This window comes from Lepidochelys kempii, chromosome 10 (genome assembly GCF_965140285.1).
Source record: "Lepidochelys kempii isolate rLepKem1 chromosome 10, rLepKem1.hap1, whole genome shotgun sequence".
NCBI classification, from domain to species: domain Eukaryota; kingdom Metazoa; phylum Chordata; order Testudines; family Cheloniidae; genus Lepidochelys; species Lepidochelys kempii.
In genome coordinates this window covers 65,925,621-65,938,508 of record NC_136389.1, presented here as the reverse complement: position 1 = coordinate 65,938,508, position 12,888 = coordinate 65,925,621, and the positions used below count along the sequence as shown (strand labels likewise).

The following is a 12,888-nucleotide window of genomic DNA, read 5'->3' as shown; positions in this document are numbered from 1 at the left end:
TGTGACTGTTGAGCTTATCAGTGCCAGACTGCAGGGGAAGTGGGACTATGGTTTCAATAATAGCTGTTTCTGGAGATTTTGCAACACTAAAAGTTTACTGAGAAGGACTTGGACTCCTAAACTACATTGACCTGTAAACATTGGCTGCCAAGCAAATGGTATCATCTAAGTGCTGTAATGAATGGTGATGAAGGAGATGGGCATCAAGGTATTTCAATGGGTGACTATCATTTAAGCTCATTTGGGTCTGATTATGATAGTTGGGAATTGTTCTTTGCTGATGTTGGGGGGAACATCTGTAAGGGTGTATCAGCCTGATAAAAATGATCTTTACAGGTCTCGGTGTATGACAACTATGGTGACTCCGGTAACTGAACATGAGTTCAGAGTTATCTGGTTTGCACTGCTCCAGTTTCCATTTCCCTAGGTTTCTGTTTGTAGCAGTGCTTTCTAGCACTGACATACATCTGTGAGAAGTGAGGAACAGAAAATGAAACTTAGTTTAGCTTTCTCACTTCTAACCTGGAGCCAGATGCCACCTACGCAAAAAGCTGGATCGCTGTAACTAGTTTTTAATAGAAAATAAACCATTTAGTGTAACTTGTACTTTTCCTGTTTTTTTAGTGTATTGTCCAGGAATCACAGTGCAACACACTTTGCTGTGTGGAATTAATTAATTCACAAAAGGTCATAAAGGGTCTAAAGATTGAATATTGACTGCTGCTGAAGTTACTCATCTAGCTTATGTGAACTTTTGTAACCTTTGTAAAAAAGGGTATTGTGATGCTTCCTAGATATGCACTTTTTAGGACTGGCACATCTCTTGCTATCCAAATGTTAGAGTGGGTCTCAAGTAATGAGTTCACTTTGGGGTTTTAGTTTGGTCCATTACAAAGACAAAAGACCATTTGAAAAATTCAGCAATAGGTTTGAATTTAATTTACCTTCAAATTTTGAGATATTTAGATTTAGGATTTTGATTGGGTCAATCTCTGTTAAATGCTTATTTATACAAAGCTAGAGCGCTGTAGTCTTATCCAATAGAATTCCTCCATTTTTTAAAAGATTTGTTCTGGTGACCTTACACATCAACATTTATGCAAAAACTGTGCTAAATTAGGTTTTTCTTTGTTAAAAGAAATTGTTTTGATGCAATTTCAAAAATATATACTGCTGGCTGGAAGATTATCTACCAAACAAATTATTAAAGGGAAAATTCAAAATCCTGCTTTAAATGCTTGCCTGCTGTTTAATTGACGTCTTTAGGAATGTAGTGCAAAACAGCCACATAGTCTTGCGCCACATATATGGTACTGCCTTTTTTGAACTGCTGGCATTTCAGAGAACACTGCTGTGGTTCGTTGTTGGGGTGGAACTTGTAACACAGGAATTATGTAGTTGGAAACAAGTCCTATGCCAGTCATGCCTATAGCAAAACCCCGTGTATTTCACGAAGGTGAGTGGAAATGATTTCAGTTTGGGAAGCAATTTTTGGATTCTTTTGAATGAAAGGCACCATAGAGATGTAAATCATGATCATTACCATGTAGGTGGAGAATAGTAATGTTAATGTCCATTCAAGATTTTTGAAACAAGGGCACTTGGATCAGATATGGATCTGTATTTTGACTCCTTAAAAATTAGTGATCAGTTGCAAAATTTATAGATAGAAATTTATGGGTGTTTAATCAGACATTTGGTTCCGACTCTTCTCTACTTGGATTTTTGGCCTGACTTGCACTTCATAATCTGATAACTGTTGTTTATGGTACTAACCTTCTTCTGTGGTTATAGAGCCTTGAGTGTGTGCATGGTTATACCCCTTCTCTGCATTCAGTATCTAAAAACTTTGAAATGGTCCATGCCAGTTGTGTACAGAATACAGTGCATCTTTTAAAATAAAAGAACCTTGCTTAAATCTTCAGTCTCTCATCACCATGAACATCTATCTGTTATGTCTGGCTTTCTCATTGTGTTGTTTTGCTAACTGTGTGGGTGTCTCCTGTGTTGTTGTTCTTCTATATTCCTGTGCTACTGCTTCTCCTTGATGGCAAACTAGAATCCCTCTGTGTTACGGGGCAGCTACGGTATCATCCATCCTGAATGTTCAAAAATCATGAGATTGAGTGTAAATCATAGCATTTTTAAAATTAAATTTAAATAAAAAAAAATAGCTGGGTTCGCTTCATTTCCTTCTGGTTCTTGTGCATCCAGAAGTGCCAGGAATGTATCTTTTTTTAAAAAAAAAGAATGCTGATGTTTTCATGTAATCGCATGACTCCAGATCTGGGGCTTTCAGAAAAAAATATTGCAAGAATCATGATAAAATTGTGAAAGTTGGCCACACTACATCTGGTATTTAAAACTTTGTGGTTCTGGAGCAAAATTTGAAATTGTTTTGTCAATTAAAAATGTAATACATAATTTTATACCTCATGGCATTTTGCACAATAAATCATTAGTATGAATTTGAATGTCATTTATTTTCCTTCCTTGCTGATCTTTGTTACTTTAACTTGCTGATAGAGTCATCAGAATAATTAATTTTCCTTCATTTTGTGCTTCTAAAAACTTGCATTTCTACTGCAGTGGTAGAGGCATGAAATCCTGGTAAAACAAGTGATATGCAAAATACATAAGCACAGGCTGAACTTTTCAAACACAGGGTCTTTGTTAGGCACCTAAATCCATAGCTAGGTCATATTTCTTTCTCCTTGTGTCAATCCCTCCTCCCCCCCAAGGGGTGTATGTGTCCTGATTTGTTAGAAGTTCTGAGCATCTATGTCTTCCACAGAAGTTAACAGGAGCTGTAAGCACCTCTGAAAGTGAGTTCCCTTTTAATTTAGAAGCCTAACTTGAGGAGAACAGGTTTGAAAAATTTGGCCTTCATTCTTGGAAATTGTGAGTTTCCTAGTTTTCACTAGAACGTGTTAAACCAAAATGAAAGATTGCATAGGTGGGGGTTTAGAATTTGAACCTAGATCCAGATTTGCAACTTTCTCCTATTCTTACAATGAGCGAAATCAAATTCACCCCCCCTAAACTTTGGATCTAATTTTTTCCTTACGTACCAAATATCTAAGTTCTACTTCATGTGTACAAAAGCAAGTAGTATGTGTCTTGGTATTGCCTGTAGGCAAGTTGGTAAAGTGGCTGCTGTAGCCTCCTTGAAACCTCTAATCAATGCACACTTGGGCTCAAAACCTAAGGAGAGATTCCAGGGTGGATTTGATTTAAATCACTAGTCAGGAAGACTCGATTTAATCATGGATTTCAACATAAAAGTGCATTTTTGTTAGTTGTTATAACCTTAATACATATTCTTCTCAACTCAGAGATAGATGTAGGTTTCATTTGTAGAAGGTACACACTATACATTTTTAAAGTGATTTATTTTGAAAACTTTTCAGAGGAATTTTATAGCTATATCAGAAAATGAATGATTGTTTGGTTATTTCATTTACCAAAGGTAATTGAAGCAGATATTTATGAAGTCATTGGGAGATGAACTATTTCCAATTCAACAGGTTAATCATTAATATTTGGAGGATTTTCTTGCCACGTTGTATTAGGAGGAGAACATCACCAGACAGACATTTAAATTGTTTTATTTAACTAAAACAACGTTATGTATTTTAGATTTTTTTCTTCAACAGCAAACATACAATATTTTAACAAAACAAGCATATGAATTTTTGAATTTAGTTAAACATTCAAGTTTTTTAAAATCGGGTTTGTTTTTGTTAAAATTGTTTTTAACTAAAATAGTTAAATGAAATATTGAAAAAAAAACAACCAAAAATTAAATTGACTATGTCAGCCAGGTCAACTTGAGAAACTTAAAATATTGGCTTCTGCAGCTAACTCAGTCGCCTTCACCTTCACCTTCATTTTCTTGTTTGTTCATAATCTGAAAAAGAAAAACAAGCTTTCCTGCTTTTTCAGATCCCAAATGAGTTCTCAATTTGGAATGAATTAGTCCAAACAAAGAAAATAGTCTTTTTACACCAGCAGAAGAAGCAACTGCTTTTAAAAGTGAGATTATCATAAGAAAGGCCATACTGGGTCAGATCAAAGGTCCATCCAGCCCAGTATCCTGTCTACCGACAGTGGCCAATGCCAGGTGCCCCATAGGAAGTGAACCTAGCAGGTAATGATCAAGTGATCACTTTCCTGCCATCCATCTCCACCCTCTGACAAACAGAGGCTAGGGACACCATTCCTTACCCATCCTGGCTAATAGCCATTAATGGACTTAACCTCCATGAATTTATCTAGTTCTCTTTTAAACCCTGTTATAGTCCTAGGCTTCACAACCTCCTCAGGCAAGGAGTTCCACAGGTTGACTGTGCGCTGAGTGAAGAAGAACTTCCTTTTATTTGTTTTAAACCTGTTAGGCATTAATTTCATTTGGTGGCCTTTAGTTCTTATACTATGGGAACAAGTAAATAACTTTTCCTTGTTCACTTTCTCCACACCACACATGATTTTATATACCTCTATCATATCCCCACTTAGTCTCCTCTTTTCCAAGTTGAAAAGTCCTAGCCTCTTTAATCTCTCCTCATATGGGATCCGTTCCAAACTCCTAATAATTTTAGTTGCCCTTTTCTGAACCTTTTCTAATGCCAGTATATCTTTTTTGAGATGAGGGGACCACATCTGTACTCAGTATTCGAGATGTGGGCGTACCATGGATTTATATAAGGGCAATAAGATATTCTCCGTCTTATTCTCTATCCCTTTTTTAATGATTCCTAACATCCCGTTTGCTTTTTTGACTGCCACTGCACACTGCGTGGACGTCTTCAGAGAACTATCCACGATGACTTCAAGATCTTTCTCCTGATTAGTTGTAGTTAAATTAGCCCCCATCATATTGTATGTATAGTTGGGGTTATTTTTTCAGGTGTGGATTACTGTACATTTATCTACATTAAATTTCATTTGCCATTTTGTTGCCCAATCACTTTGTTTTGTGAGATCTTTTTGAAGTTCTTCACAGTCTACTTTGGTCTTAAGCATCTTGAGCAGTTTAGTATCATCTGCAAACTTTGACACCTCACTGTTTACCCCTTTCTCCAGATCATTTATGAATAAGTTGAATAGCATTGGTCCCAGGACTGACCCTTGGGGAACACCACTCGTTACCCCTCTACATTTTGAAAATTTACCATTTATTCCTACCCTTTGTTCCCTGTCTTTTAACCAGTTCTCAATCCATGAGAGGCTTTTCCCTCTTATCCCATGACAACTTAATTTACGTAAGAGCCTTTGGTGAGGGACCTTTTCAAAGGCTTTCTGGAAATCTTTGTACTCTTAAGTACACTATGTCCACTGGATCCCTCTTGTCCACATGTTTGTTGACCCCCTCGAAGAACTCTAATAGATTAGTAAGACATGATCTCCCTTTACAGAAACCATGTTGACTTTTGTGCAACGATTTATGTTCTTCTATGTGTCTGACAATTTTATTCTTTACTATTGTTTCAACTAATTTGCCCGGTACTGATGTTAGATTTACCGGTCTGTAATTGCCAGGATCATCTCTTAAATATTGGCTTTACATTAGCTATCTTCCAGTCATTGGGTACAGTAGCTGATTTAAAGGACAGGTTACAAACCATAGTTAATAGTTCCACAATTTCACATTTGAGTTCTTTCAGAACTCTTGAGTGAATGCCATCTGGCCCCGGAGACATGTTATTGTTAAGTTTCTCAATTAATTCCAAAACCTCCTCTAGTTGCACTTCAATCTGTGACAATTCCTCAGATTTGCCATCTACAAAAGATGGCTCAGGTTTGGGAATCTCCCTAACATCCTCAGCCGTGAAGACTGAAGCAAAGAATTCATTTATTTTCTCTGTGATGTCTTTATCATCTTTAAGTGCTCTTTTTGTATCTCGATTATCCAGGGCCCCACTGGTTGTTTAGCATGCTTCCTGCTTCTTATATACTTAAAAAACATTTTGTTATTACCTTTTGAATTTTTGGCTAGCTGTTCTTCAAACTCCTTTTTGGCTTTTCTTATTACATTTTTACATTTAATTTGGCAGTGTTTATGCTCCTTTCTATTTACTTCACTAGGATTTGACTTCCACTTTTTAAAAGATGCCTTTTTATCTCTCACTGCTTCTTTTACATGGTTGTTAAGCCACGGTGGCTCTTTTTTAGTTCTTCACTTCAACAGTCTCTGAATCCAAGTGCTTAAGTGACTTCCAACTGTTCACTGGTGTGACTTTCTTTAAAACATCATCAACAAACATATATTTCTTGAATGGTTCATTCCTAGCTCTGAAGTTTATTATAGTTGGCATTATGGCGGGATGATTGCTGGATGCCTATGTCATAGCCAACGCCTTTTCTTCAGCAGTTAAGGTTTGACCCTGGTACTGAGTATTGAGAATATTTGCAAGAAAATGAGTTGAAGATAGTGCTTGTCCCATTGTTTTTTTTAATGCTTGTAATTTAAAAATTATTATGTCATTGCATATTTCTCTTTTTAAGATCTCACTCAGTTCCTTCCAAATTTCAACAGCATCAGCAATAAAACAGCAATTTCCCTTCATTTTGTTCAAGGCTGCAGAACTAGGCTTCAGGGTACTCAGCATGTGTTCAACCTTTATCTTCAGCCCCATGTTGAGAACTTTGGCTGTGACAGTGCCATGTATTTTTTCACAATTTTGTTTTCAAACTGTCTTCACATTAGGCCAGTTCTTGATACAGTGCTCAAAACAGTTCACTACTGAGTTCCATTGCACGTCTTGTGGGAGAGTGAGTTTGGTTCCTCCCACTTTTTTCAGAGCAGCTGCTACAAAGTGGTTGTTACCGAAGTATTTTGCAATTTCAGCAACATTAGCCTTTATTTCTGGAACACTGAAATCTTTGGCTAGGAGGTGCATCATATGAGCACTGCAACCGTATGTTATTAGCTTGGGACTCTCTTCGAAATAATTTTTTCTCATCTTGGATACATTTGCAGCATTGTCTGTGACCAAGCTGCATACTAGACATTTTAATTTTTCCCCCGCAGTTTGTTATACCTTTTACTGCTACTTCTTGTAAGTATTCTGCTGTGTGTGCATTTCGTGATGTATCAATTGTTTCAGTAAGGAAGACATTCCCTTCTTTGGTTGTCAGACAAGCACATGCAACAGGATCATTGTGGACATTGCTCCACCCATAAAGACTCAGGTTAACAATTTCACCCTCTAGACTTTTTGCACACTGCTCAATTTCTCTTTCAGACACTTTATCCAGCAATTTGCCTCTGACATCCGTTCTGTTTGGTGGACTGGTCTTATTGACTGAGCCATGTTAATGAAGTGTGGATTCTCAATCATATGGAAAGTTTGTTGCATTAAACAAACCAGACAATTTTTTAATCTTTTCGTAATCTGCTGGTTCTTATCACAAACTTATCTATGGTTGTTACTGGATGATGGAGATTTTTTTCCCTTTTTGCTACAAGTGATATACTATGGCTTTGTGACATACATGATGTGACTGAAACACTATCACTGGCAGATAATTCTGAAACTATAGAAAATGATGGTGATCTTGAAGGTGGATAGTCTTCAGAATCCTGTATGTGGAGGATGGATTCTCCTAAGCAAAATAGGGCTATTGCTACACTTGCAGATGTAGAGCGCTGGGAGTTAAACCAGCCCTCAGAGACTGCAGCAGGGAAAGCGCTGCCATGTGTTTACACGGTCAGCTGCAAGCTCAGTGGCATGGCCACATTAGCAGCTCTTGCAATGCCACGGAGAGCAGTGCATTGTGATAGCTATCTGAGTGTGCAAGTGGCTGCAGTGTGCTTTTCAAATGAGGGGGTGGAGTGTGACAGGGAGTGTGTTGTGTGTATGTGGGGGGAAAGACAGTGTGTTTTGGGGGGCAGAGAGTGTGTCAGCATGCTGTCTCATAAGTTCAGACAGCAGCAGGGGGAAACCCCAACATCAGCTCCCCCTGCCTCTCTCGCTCACACACGCCTGCCTCTGCAGCAGCAGAATTCCACAGTAATGGTTTGCTTAGTATCCCTGAGCAGATAAACAGCCGGCTGTCAGAAATGGAACTTTGAAAGGGGATAACCGCATGCCTGCTGCTGAGTTCAAAACAATGACCAGAGTGGCCACTTGACTCAAGGGATTATGGGACGTTTCTGGAGGCCAATCACAGCACAGTAATGCATCATGTCGTCCACACTGACACCCGGGCGTTTCAGCCAGGGCACAGCAAGCTCTATGCTTCTCGTGAAGGTAGATTACCAGAGGCACTCCAACCACGGAGTCCAGGTGCTTGCCAGTGTGGACACCTCAGGAGTTAGGGTGCCTGGGGCTGATTTAATGCACTCTAACTTGCAAGTGTAGCCAAGTCCTGAGTCAATGCACTTATTTAATTATATTACCATACTGCTCATTTAGTATTACTCATTGCGGTCACTGACACTCAGTACTACTTTAATGGTGAAATTGTAAAAGAAAGATCTGCCTATTTCAGCTATTTACTTTTTATCACAACTGCATCTAAAATGATAGTACCATAGAGTAACAACTATATTTTTTGCTCAAACATGAGAATTCAAGAATAGTCCAGAAGGAAGACAGGCAGTCCTTAAGAAAGAAGTATGAAATAAAAAAGTTTACCTACCTGAAGATCCTGCATGTTCAGACATGTTCCTTTCATTATCTTCAACGCAGCTTCCTCGTGAGAAGGAACACTTCTCATGATGTTGTTTCATTCGGGCAAAAAGGCTTTGCATTTCTTCGTTGCACTGTTTGCATTTTGCACACATGCCTGTCTTACCCACAGATAGAGGAACTTCATTAAAATATTCCCAAACTGGGTCTCTTTTATGGCCTGTTGCCATTATAGATTTTCCCTGCTAGTGAGAGAATGGTATGATAGATCAATGAAGGCTACTCTCAGAAAGACCTCAAGACTTCTGGAATATGCTGCTCAAACAGTTTCACTGTTGTTTCTACTGCCTGTCCCTCCCTTCTCACATTTATCTCCAGACTTATTCTCCTTGTCCAGATCTGTTCTGCCCCCAACAGTCTTCTATTCACTGACTTTTTGAAACTTTGCACTTTTAGAGAGAGGTAAGGGATTGACTCTGTGCACACAAATTTGTAGAGGGACACTAGAGTTGAGGTCTTATATTGTTTATTTAAAAACATTTTTGCTATGAACAAGCATGTTCTCTCTGGAGACACAAATCCACAGTTTGAGAACTGCAAAACTAAGCATCTCCGATTGTATCTTCTAGACTGAGCACTGAGTCCCACTGGATAGATAGAAAGATTAACCTAAATAATCTATACAGAAGCCCCTGGAATCCTATAAAATTGGGTCCTTAATCCATGAACTATTGGAACTCATTTACAAAACTTTTCTTAAACATTACATGAATATGTTGTCTCATACTACAGAATTAGAATTTATAATCCCTATTCCATGATGAGCTATCTTTGAGCTATCTTAAAACTATCTTAAGACAGGTTTTTTTCCTCAAAAAGAATTTTATCAAAAAAAGCCAATTTAAATAAAAAAAATCTGATTTTTTTTAAATCGTTGATTTTTATCAACCCTGAGAGATTCTAACATTGCTTTTCAGGAATTGCAAAAGTCAATCACTTTCCCTTTTTATGAAAAGCCAATAAACAGTTGGGCATCACTTAAACAGGCAAATGTTGAAAACAGTTTTGCTAAACTCATTGCTAATGTATTGCACCAAAGTTTCAGTGATGGTTTTCAAAACCTTGAAATGCCAGCGTCTTTTTCGTTTTGTGGGGAGACTGGTGCACTTTTTTTAAAGATAGCTTGGACACAGAAATGATTGCTTGTTTGTTGTTGTTTGGACATGCAGTAGTATCTGTTTTCAACACTGAAAGCCCCCTGGGATGTTGTGTTGAATAACTAGCTCACTCAAGATACATGTTTTGGATGAATCACAGAAATACAAATATCTTTGAAAGTATGACTATATCTAAGGAAATGTCTGGAAAATGTCTCCAGACATTGCTGTCCTGGAGAGGATTTATAACTCCTCATAGCAAGAGTAAAGTATCAGGTAGAAATGATTTTTCACACAGATGGAAGATGAGTATCATTAATTACTGCATGTTTCTTTGTTATTTTTATAGTGGTTGGCTTGGTCCTATTTATTCAAATATATAATTGCATTATATTTTTTGTCCTGTGTTCTGGGCTTTGTATATTTCTTGTCATGCAAAATGTAGAATACAGAACTCAAAGATTTAGGCTTGGACTTTTGAAGGAACCTAAGGGAATTAGTCATCCTTGGCATCCAGCTGAAAGGATATAAAATAAAGACCAAAATGTTCTTGTTCTGTCTGAAGTGTAATGGTGAAGTGTGCTGTGTCTTTTTGCATTTTAAATTAGCCTATCCAAAAGCTAGATAGTCGGGTTTTTTTCTGCATACCATACAAATGAATATCCCCAGACTAGCAAAACTCTGCTGCCTGCAGAGCTGTTCAGGATGTAGAAATGTCATTGTTCTAACTGAAAACTCTCAGACTGAACTAATAGGTATACAATAGAACCTCAGAGTTACGAACACCAGAGTTATGAACTGACTGGTCAACCATACACCTCATTTGGAACAGGAAGTACGCAATCAGGCACTAGCAGAGACAAAAAGAAAAGTAAGTACCGTGCTGTGTTAAATGTAAACTACTAAAAAAATAAAGGGAAAGTTTAAAAAAAGATTTTGCAAGGGAAGGAAACTGTTTTCTGGGCTTGTTTCGTTAAATTAAGATGGTTAAAAGCAGCATTTTTCTTCTGCATAGTAAAGTTTCAAAGCTGCATTAAGTCAATGTTCAGTTGTAAACTTTTGAAAGAACAACCTTAATATGTTTTGTTTAGAATTACGAATGTTTCAGAGTTATGAACAGCCTCCATTCCTGAGGTGTTCATAACTCTGAGGTTCTACTGTTCCCTGTTCTAGTGCACAGGGAAGCTTAATGTTATTTTTGTGGTATGGGCTGTGGAGGCATATCCCTCAGAGGTTTAATTTTTTATTGATACATTATTAGTTAGTTTCTCTCTTGGAGGAAGTCTTGTTTTGTCTGTCTTTAAAATATATTAGCCAAAGGTTAGGACTTTTTTTTTCAGTTTGGTCTTGGTTTAATAATTAAGTTTAGACAGTTTCAGCTTTCTTCAGATTGTACCCATATATTTGCTTTGTTATTGGATTAAAGTGTATTCTACAGTTTTTGTTCCCTTTTAGAGCTGAGGTTACTTTTCTCTTATATACAGGTCTTGGCATGTTTTTGTTTTGTTGTTTTTTTTTTTTTTGAAGTGTCTTTGCTGATTAAAGAAACCTAGTGAGCTAGAAACACTTCTGTTAATGATAAACCAGTTGTGACCAAAATAAATTAATTGGCTGTTGTGGGCATCCTGTGGGAGATGAAATAATTTGAGTCAGATTATCAACAGTGCAAAGAAGCATCTGTTCAATATGACAGAAGTTTTTTGTTTTTTTTTTCAAATGTAGCATATCTGTAATGCTGCTGGTGAGGCTCCGAGCAGACTGATAGGAAGCAGGGCACAAACCCCAAATGGGCTGTGAGTTCTATACTTAGATTTCACGAACCAGTAATCAAGTGTAAACTCCTCAGACACTATAACAGACCCCAACACTATAACAGCCCTAACATGGAATCACAGACAGTTCCCTTGAGTATTCTGATCTGTCTCACCAGCAGGTGAGTCTACCTTTTTGATAGAATCACAGCAATATTCAGGATACTCATAGTCCCAAAGGACCAGTCACTTAACCCAGGTCAACTGCACCTTAGATCTCACATCAAAGACATTGCTTGTAACCTGTCCTATAATAAAATATATGAAGATTTATTAAATAATGTAGCAGTGTCCCTGCAGGGCCCTCCTGGCTCCTGCCCCCGCTGGGCTGAGAAAGTCACACAGAAACCTTTTGGTGCAGTGCCCACCTGGTGCTTTTATTTACAGGCTGTTCTCCCACCACCTTTCCACCATACAAGTAGTCCCCTTCTTGCAGTCCACCAGCAGGAGAGAGGGGGCAAGCTATCTCTCTCTGCTTCCCCTCACTGCCTTTCCTCTACTGCAGCTTTCCTCTTTCCAGCTCCGCCCTGGCTTCCTTCCCCTGGGGCTCTTATGCAGCCCCAGCCTGATGAGGCAGCAGCTGTTCAAGCTTCCCCAATCAGGGGCAGGTGGTCTACCCAGGTCCAATTCACCTCCCTGAATTGGAGCTGAAGTGACAGAGGGTTGGCTAAGCAGTTTTCTGCTTAGCACCCTGTCACAAATAGGAAGAGGAAATAAGAGAGTTATTTGCAAAGTTAAAGCAGGTAAACATATATATACAAACCAGTTACAACTTTAAGTTTCAAAACATAATAGAAGCTTCTATAATCAAGCTCTAGATGTCCTTTAGGGCTAACCGAAAGTCCTTTGTCCTCTTTAACATCCCATAGTAGTCCACCTGGTGTTGATGGACCTTTCCTGTTGGGAAGGACGTAACCCCTTGTGTTACAGCTCAGCAGTTCACACTGATTAATGTGTCTCTCCTGTCTGATAGTCACAGAAACTTACAATACAACTGCTCAAATATTACCTTAGAATATGGGATACTGATGTTATATGTGAGATTAATGCGTGCAGCAATTCACAAGCATCCAATAAAGTCTAAATACTAAGCACATTCTCATAATTCTTATACCTGTTTTTAACAATACTAACACAGAGATGAGTCAGATTCATTCCAGCTACGTATTTGTTAGTGTTCAGTTGAGACATGGTGATTTGGGCATGAGCTGGCACCTGGTTTGCCAGTAGCACAATATCATCCTGTTACAGTGAGAAGAATAACTAACCTAATATAATGAGTTG

General features: G+C 38.1%; 1 protein-coding gene across 1 annotated transcript in view; it reads left to right on the top strand.

Moving 5' to 3' along the window:
• The first annotated feature begins 1,338 nt into the window (after nt 1-1,338).
• The window catches only part of ATP8B4 (ATPase phospholipid transporting 8B4 (putative)), a 155,913-nt gene continuing 144,363 nt past the window's right edge, over nt 1,339-12,888 (top strand). Inside the window, exon 1 of the mRNA XM_073303976.1 lies at nt 1,339-1,456. Within this exon, the coding sequence (XP_073160077.1) occupies nt 1,414-1,456 (43 nt within the window). The 5' untranslated portion in view covers nt 1,339-1,413. The remainder of the gene's footprint in view (nt 1,457-12,888) is intronic.